The 8,596-nt window shown below is 42.3% G+C and overlaps 1 protein-coding gene across 1 annotated transcript; it reads right to left on the minus strand.

The window, feature by feature from the left end:
- Nucleotides 1-3,333, minus strand: stmn1b (stathmin 1b). Its single transcript, XM_048260000.1, has 5 exons — nucleotides 3,255-3,333; nucleotides 1,443-1,486; nucleotides 1,166-1,338; nucleotides 753-944; nucleotides 1-480 (listed from the first exon to the last, which is right to left on the minus strand). Exons 2-5 carry the CDS (start codon nucleotides 1,456-1,458, stop codon nucleotides 424-426), a joined length of 438 nt encoding a protein of 145 aa, XP_048115957.1. The 5' UTR covers nucleotides 1,459-1,486; nucleotides 3,255-3,333; the 3' UTR covers nucleotides 1-423.
- Between the last annotated feature and the right edge of the window lie 5,263 nt (nucleotides 3,334-8,596).

An 8,596-nucleotide genomic window follows, 5' to 3' on the forward strand; every position in this document is an offset into this window, starting at 1 on the left:
TTAAGAGCATTAACGAACTGTGCAACTTTATTAAGCTCAAAGAACCGCAGTTTTGACATACGCAAGCACAGGTTATACTGCAAAATGCAAAGGACAACAGTATGTTCAAGCTGAAGCATGCTTTTTGAACAGCTAGGACCATCGCTTGTTAGAGATCAAAACCTGCAACTGGGCAGTTCTACAAGTGGGGCACAAAAATAAGTGATAATGCCATACAGAATACAAACACCTCAGTAGAAATATGAGTGCAGTGAAGGGGGAATGGTACCTTATCCTGGTTAAGCAGGGAACAAAATAAACTAAATATCCACACACAAACAATGCTTACAACTTAACAGAAAACAAAAAATAAATCTTTGGATACATACAAAAACCCATTATATCCCCACCTAAAAACTTGAGAAAACAGAGAAAAGAAATGACTTAATTCTCTCCTTCTTTTGTCTCCTTGTTCTTCCTGACCTCCTCTAGCTTCTTGTCCTGGAACACAGGAATGAAGGTCACTCCGGTTAGTGCAATGTCAAGAACATGCAGAGATCACGTATACCACGACAACGTTGTAGTATAGCTCAACTTAATATCATGTGTACTCATTAGACAAACCGGCAAGTCACCAAAATAATCAAGACGAGTCCTGTTTGATCAGTTTCCACCAACATACATAGAAACCAAAGCAGGACTACACCCCCTAGTGTTCCTAGTTAGCAACTACCTTTTTGGGAAGCATACCCTAGTACAACAGCAGCCATTACCTTCTCCTTGAACTTCTCATTCAACTCTGCCATCCGTGCTGCCCGGTTCTCCTTGTTGGCCTCCATCTTCTGATTGAGCTTCTCCTCTGCCATCTTGCTGAAGTTGTTGTTCTCCTCCTGAGCTTTCTGAAGCACCTCCTTCTCGTGTTCCCGCTTCTCTGCCAGCTGCTTCAGCAAGTCCGCTTCATGGTTCTGACCAGACACACACACACACACACAAATACACCATTACTATTAGCAGCTACTAATAAGTGACAACCAACAGTACACACTTCGTACCAGTGAAAGCCCAAAAAACATTAGTCAGAGGTATAAATAAGAATGCATGTCAAGTGGATGTTTATGTGATGCATATATACATTTGTGTTCATTAGGGTGCATATACTTGGTATATATGCACATGCTGAGGCTACCTTGCGTCTCTCTTCTGCAGCATCCAGTTTCCTCTGGATCTCCTCCAGTGACAAATCTTTCTTTTTTGGGGTGGAGAGGGGGAACTCGCCCTTAGAGTCAGGGGCAGAGGGGCTCAGAATGACCTCAAAGGCCTGGCCAGAAGCACGCTTGTCCAGCTCCTTGACCTGAATGTCTACGCACAGTGACAAGTTGAACCAGATCAGACCATGCAACAAGTCATTTATCAACCAATTAGTTTGTACAAAATTTTTGTTCATAATTACAGTCCATACTCACCTCCAGAGGAAGCCATTGCTGATCAATTAGGTTTGTGGGATTACCTATGGAATTATACAAATAGAGGTCAAGCACATTTCATCACACGTTTTAATTACAAAGTGTTTGCAGCCTGATTTTAACAGCTAATGATGGCAGCCCAGGCATCCTCCGTGGTCACGGTTGTTCTGGTTCACTACTGCCCTCTTGCGACAATATTTCACAACACATTGTGCACCTGTCTTTGTTTACCATTTGGCGAGATAAATGTTTGGAATAAGATCATGCTCTGCTGATTTTATATCACCTGTAGTGGAGAGGCAACGAGCAAGTCGAAGCAAATGAGCAGTTTCATAGCGTCACTGTCAAACTGGACTCAAAAATCGATCCCTTTCATCGAATATATAACAGACACCGAGCAAACTTGGTTTGCCTTTTAACAAATCAGGCCAAGTGTAAGTGTTGGAATAATGATAAAAAGACCATTGGAAAACGACAAATAGCATAACTGTTGGTGGTTCGTGTAAATGAATAAAAAAGGATTGCCATTTTAGCCTTGCTTTGGAATGGGTGTCACCGAGCAGTAGGTTACTTGCTACAATCAACTCCACAGACATTATACAATGAATTGTAATGCATCCCCAATCAAGGTAGAAATGACACGACCTTTTCAAACGAAATGACTAAAATTCTGATGTTGTAATATTATGAGACGTAGGGATGGGCAATATGCACGGACTATGACATAACGTTTCAATCGAGCGCTTAAAACAATTGACCAAAATATATTTAAAGACATATGTCTAAAAGACACTGGTGATACAAAAAAATGACTAATCAGATTTTAAATCGAGATTTCATGATGAGATGACATTCGTGAATTAACTCACAATAGACAAAGAACCGGTGGAGGATAGAAGGCAGCATTAACAAAGACACCAGACGACATGACTAGGCTGCGCTAGCTTCAGTGACATAAGGAACATTATGGTTGCCTGATATTTTGACAGTCACCAAAGCATTTATGTGTTTAGGATGGTAGGTAGGCTAATGAGATAATTAAGCTAACATTAGTTGAAATGGCAACGCCCACCTGTCGGTTTGAACTTGTCTTCAGTTTCTAAATTCAACGTTAACGCTGCCACCCACTGCAGACAATAGACACCGAAAGGAGATTACACCCATCCCACGAATAGTTCACGTTAGGCTAACATTAACCTATGAATCTAGAAAACTTACACAACTTTAGTGTATAATTACACTAACGTCAGAAGCTACTTTGAACATCGTAGATAACGTTCACTTAATGGATGTTGTGACGTTAACGTTTGCTGGATACATTTCGGTTTGATAACGTTTAAAGATAGTTACCCTACATAACGTTAACGTAACGTTAAATTGACATAAATCCAAAAACTGTTAACGTTAACTCGTTAACGTTAAATAAACTCGTTTTTTTTTTTTACATTTCACGTTGGCCAGCTGTCTCCAAAACATTGAATTTAATGTGTAATCGACGGTTCACACTTATTTACCTTAAACGGTCTTGATAAAAACAAACGTTAACAGTGGTCTACACAGACACGCCCGCCCGCCATTCATGAAAGGTTATTTAGATAGCCAGCTAGCTAACGTTAATGTGCCAAATTATATGAATCCATCACTGAACCCACTGAACGCACATTCACATCCTCTTAGACCACTGCAACTCAATAATTTGCAGATAGAAAAAGCAAATAAAATTAAAAGGGTTACTTTTCGTATACAATATCAAACTCCATAGAAGCTGGTATTTAGATCACTGTTATACCACACATCATTGCTTAGCCTCACCTTCTGGATGCGAATTGACAGCAGCAGCAGCACACAGCGCGCCGAGTTCTCTCCTCCTCGCCTCTCTCTCTCCCTCAAATTCGGCAGTTCGCGCAAAAAAGGACCAAGGACGCAACGTCATGCATATTTCTCGGGTGTGATTGGCTTGTCTTCACCAGTCCATACGTCAATTATAAGAATGCTGGGAAATATAGTTTGTGTTTAGCCTACCAGCACCTCTGTTGTCATTATGAAAGCAGATGAAAACCAAACAAAAATACGACAAACATCATAGTTATGAATTAATTCGGGAATAATCTGCACCTTCAACTTTTTACAGTTTAGTTAATCAGTTTTCTACATACCAGGACGAAGTAAGACGAGGCCTACTATTTATGTGACGACTCAAGCTATCCATTGCAAGTTTGTCACACCAAGTGCATTCAGGCGTAGGTGTAGGCCTGTACAGAGAAATCAGTGAATTTCTTGATTGCATAATAGGTAATGGATATTAGGCTAAGCCCCCACCCACAATGTTTTCATGTTTTCAAATAATAGATAACTTTCAATGTATGGGACATTTGGGCAAAACAACAATGACCTTACCCATTAAAGAAGACTTGACAGAGGAGGCATGCAGGATCATGTCTGTATGTGATGTGATGTTGAAAATGAGGGTGACATCAGGTCCATCAGGTTATGTTATGGCAGGAGCCAGCTATCAAGGAACAGCACTTCACACATTGCAAGCTGGAGACATGAAAATTTGGTGTTTTTAGCACTGTGCATTGAATTCATACAATTGCTCTAATCCTTTCCCCCCTGAAAAATTACTGACACACAATGAACTGACATCATATTTTGATGATATGTAGAATGCATCTGTGTGACCTGTAGTGAATGTAGTGTGTTATAGCTCTTGGGCCCTAAACAGAGAAATGCATGCTGGAAATATTTTTCCAGTTAATCCTTGAATAGCCTGGTCACATTTTCATAGATGTGTCACGCATTGCTGATTCCACCAGATGTGTAAGGAGTTATTTTATTGAACATTCTGTTTGGGTCAAAAACATTGACATAGCCTATTATTAGCCTACTCTGCAGCAGCTTAAAGTGTATCATTCAGTCATTGTTGTCAAAACTCAAAGCTCATGCAGTGCTGATGCATCTCCCTCTGGAGAGTGACCTATTGTTTGGCTAGAGATAACAACTTTCAAGCCAACATTTCAGTAGCTCATCAGTGATTTAAATACATAAACATTCATGTCACTATATATCATGTAAGTAGAGGACAATCCATCATATGCAAATGCTGTCTAGTTGAAGGAAGTAATTCCAGGTGCACACACGTTTTTAGACAAAAGTAATTTTTCATCTGTACATGGGAGGTGTGAGTTGCAGGCTGTATATTCCTCGTTTGATGGGAAAGAGGCTGGTTATAGGCTATGAGGCCTTCTGTGGCCTGTGACATCATAATGGCTGACATCACAGCGTTATGTAACGGATCTCCTCTCTGGGTCTTGCATGAAGCGTCTGAGCTCCTGTGAAAAACATGTGCCCACCTCATCATACGCTCACATGGTGTGCACTTGCTCCCCCATTACAGCTCCTCTGTCCATCATCTGCCAGACTGCTTCAATATTTGAAGTTTACACTCCATGTAAGATGTTTGTTGTTTAGCCTGTTGGTACTTATTCAAAGGCTAATGTACAAAATGAACACCAGACATTTTCTAAATGTTTGAGCTAATAGCATATGCCTTAGCCACGCTATACCATTAGGGAGTTAACATGGCATAAACCCATCAGCAATCTATCTGACCTCATTTATCATCTTTTTCCCTGCTGAGTATATATGGCTCACTGGATCCATTAGATGTGATTAATTCTGAATGAACAAGGCTTTTGACTTGAGAAGAGAGCATTAACAGAACCCAAACAGGGTTTTCAATGGATGCCGATACATAGCAGCGAAATCCAGAAGGGGGTAAATGAGATTAATGCAAGCAAACAACAGCCTAATGTCTGTATCGTTATGTTGCTTTGCGGAATGAATCTCACTTGTAAACAAACATATAGGAGATGACCTGAGCACACAAATAGTGACCCCTGTTGTATTTTGAACCCTCAATATGCTGGCTTATATTGGAGTGTTGCTCTCCATTTCTAGGCTGCTGGCAAGCAACTCAATGCCTCCCCCTTACCCACTCCCCAAATTGCACTCTTTCGGAGGCCCTGGAGGGATGGGTTTACCAGGACCCCTGCTGTGCCAGCAGATCTGCACTCAACTGCCCTCCAGCCGAACACTGCTCTCCTCTCACAATCCTGTTAGCAAACACTCACGGTTTGCAAAATAGACATACACACTGCATTTCTCGCCTGGAACCACAGCTGAGTCTCTGTAATGGCACTGTTGCTTCTGCTTAGGTCCACATGGGAACATATGGTTACACTGATATATACACTGCTACTATAACTTTTAACTATAGTTATATAAGTTATATAACTATAACTTTTTTTTTAGTTAAGGGTGAATTCAAGAGTTTAAGTTTGAGATGCAAATATCAGTTTAGCTTGTGGTTTCAGACAGGCTCATTGTATATGCCCTGCTGTCAAAAAACATTAACCCGATTAAGTGATAAAACAAGATAGAAAAAAAGACAGAAAGAAAAAAATAATTCTGACACTCTCGGACATTCTGTCCTTTTATTAGTTTGCATCCTCAGTATTGTCCTGTGGAAAAATACCAGCGTCTCCTTGGGGGAAGTGATGAAAAGGGTGACCGTTGCTCCGCTGCAAGAGCTGTAATCCTGGCAGCCACCTCACTCCCACTGCACAATGGAGAATCAGATATCAGCTGCCTGGGCTTCTCAGGCCGCCAACACTAGGACAAAAGATCCGATTATAACGGCCTGGCAGCAAAAATAAATAAATATATAGAGAGTACACTGAAAAAACGGCCAGTGGGTCATGAGGATTGGGGATTGTTCGGTTAGATCTATCTCTTCATCTGGCGTCCGAAAGGCATGATTTCACTCAGACATTCCACTGCTTCTCCATGGACAACCCGATACACCGGTGATCCATTAGAAGATGGATGACTGAGAGTTTGAGGACAGAACAAGGGGCAAAATATAAATTAGGTTGTTCGGGGTTGTTCTTCTGCACAGTCTTTGTGGGTTGTTGTGACTAACTGCACTATGAAAGGTCTTTGAATGTTTTATCATTAAAGGGGAAATCTGCATGTGTTTGTTCTGAGTTGGGTCCTGTGTGGAGTTCCCTGTCATATTTGCAGAGTCAGTGTTTGTGAGAAGGTGTTGGAATGTGTTACTAGGTCCAGCCAGTAGTTGTTGCTGTTATGTATGTGTGTGTGTGTGTGTGTGTGTGTGTGTGTGTGTGTGTGTGTGTGTGTGTCTGTGTGTGTTTGCCTGTGTGAATATGTGCATGCCTCAGTGTGTGTGTGTGTGTGTGTCTGTGTGTGTTTGCCTGTGTGAATATGTGCATCCCTTTCTGTGTGTGTTAGAGAGAGAAAAACAGAAAGATAAACAGAGAGAGAGAGAGAGAGAGAGATACCCCTAGGGTTGACAAGCTCAAACAAGGACTCACTGACAGGCCAGTTAGACATTGCTTGCCCGCATTTCACTTACCACTGCCTTTAAATAAAACATCGTCATTATGTAAGCTTTCCCCCTTTAAAACTGAGCTCTACATCTCCATGTGAATCCCTGCCTCCCCCTTTCCCCACACAGTCTCCCAGTCCATCTTTGTTTGAGCCTGCCTCTCTCTCTCTCTCTTATTTCCTTGAGCCTTGAAATTTCAACCATTTCTGCCAAAGCACCGATTAATAAAATCCGGCTAACAGAGCTAAAAATGGCAAAGCAAACGTGAACGTGCCAGTGGATGTTCTCCCCTGTCACACTCGCTCCTACTCACACTGTCTGCCCAGCGCTGTGGGAGACAGCCAGCCATGTTGGCACGTTCAGAGGCATGTGCAGCATGTCTGCATGTCTGCGCCCACCTCGCCACCCCTCCCTGCGCCATCGCGGACTCAGCCATGCCAGCATTCCCCTTGGCACTCTCATTCATTTTTCTGATTGGATCCGATCGATGTGCAATCATGAACGTCGCTGTGTAATCAGGAGTGTGGCTGCACCAGCGTGTTGAACTAGATCCTCTGTTCATCCGTGGTGTGCCCCATGCAGAACATTAGGAATATTCAGCTGAGCGCTGTCCTTCTTTAACAAGGGCACTACAGTTTCAACCCCTCAAGGCTAACACTGTAACTCTGCAAAACGCAGGCAAAAGCCTGAGCCCACTGAAAAGGTCAGCTTTCATTGGAACATGCTTCTGGGTCCCTATAGCTTTTATATTGTTTTTATTTCACTAGCACAACGCAATGCACTGTGTCTTGTTACATCAATGCAATACAGTGTGATCAAATGTTCTATGCGGAATACAGAATGGTTACAGTTCTTATAGTTGCAGAAGGCTGGCTGGGAATCTTGTCTCTGTCGAGGGGTATGGATTTGTTTTATTTTCATCCGTGAGACAGACATCGGATTATGTGCATGCTCATCTTCCCACGCCTCTCTGAGCCCCCCACCAGCCTCCCCTCATTCTGCTGTAGGGCTGTGAATGCATTCTCGTGCAGTCCCTGCAAATCAGCTTTCAAGGCCTCTGTACTTGTCACTGCTGCCAACGAACATTAACCTCGACTGCTGCCTGCTGAATAGGCTTGAGAGGGTAACAGTGCCGTCTCTGTTTGTTGGAAAAGGCGAGACGTCACCTTGCAATGGCAAAGCATTTTTCAAGGACTGGGTCTATCTTTTTTAAGGATTGGTTACCCTAGTAACTTGTTGCTTAGCAACCACATCAGTGCAATTGGCATTGCTTTTCAGTGTCTGGCCAACAGGATGCAGGGAAGGTGGTAAAATGACAATAGGGTGGGGCAACGTACACATTCACTTTTTGGGAAGGTAAGGTGGACTCATATCACCCCTACACCCTCTGCTTGCACCCTCCCTCCCACCCTTCATCACTGCCATGTTTGGTTTCCATGACAAAATGTGCTGTGAAGGCAGGGCTCTGGTCTGACTGTGTCACGTTCAAAAAGCCATTTGTCAGTTACTGCATCATACAGCCACTGACCTCTCTTGAAATGATCTAATTCAGAACAGTTCATTCATACACATCTACACACATCTATGAGTAAGTACTGTATGGTGATCAAAGGCAAGATGGGTAATGATTTTAAGTTGATTATCTCAGATTTCTCAAACATGGTTTTTAAAACAGCAGAAATCAATCCGTGTTCTGTTTCCTTGAATATTCTGTTTTACAGAGCACTCCAAAACTCAGGTCTTC

The sequence above is a fragment of the Alosa alosa genome, chromosome 13, assembly GCF_017589495.1.
Source record: "Alosa alosa isolate M-15738 ecotype Scorff River chromosome 13, AALO_Geno_1.1, whole genome shotgun sequence".
Lineage (NCBI taxonomy): Eukaryota > Metazoa > Chordata > Actinopteri > Clupeiformes > Clupeidae > Alosa > Alosa alosa.

Excerpts from the sequence above, each read along its gene's own strand:
- stmn1b (XM_048260000.1), bottom strand. Across the intron at positions 945-1,165 it reads CTGCAGAAGAGAGACGCAAG|AACCATGAAGCGGACTTGCT; the intron begins GTAGCCTCAGCA and ends GTGTCTGGTCAG. Across the intron at positions 481-752 it reads ATGAGAAGTTCAAGGAGAAG|GACAAGAAGCTAGAGGAGGT; the intron begins GTAATGGCTGCT and ends CCTGTGTTCCAG.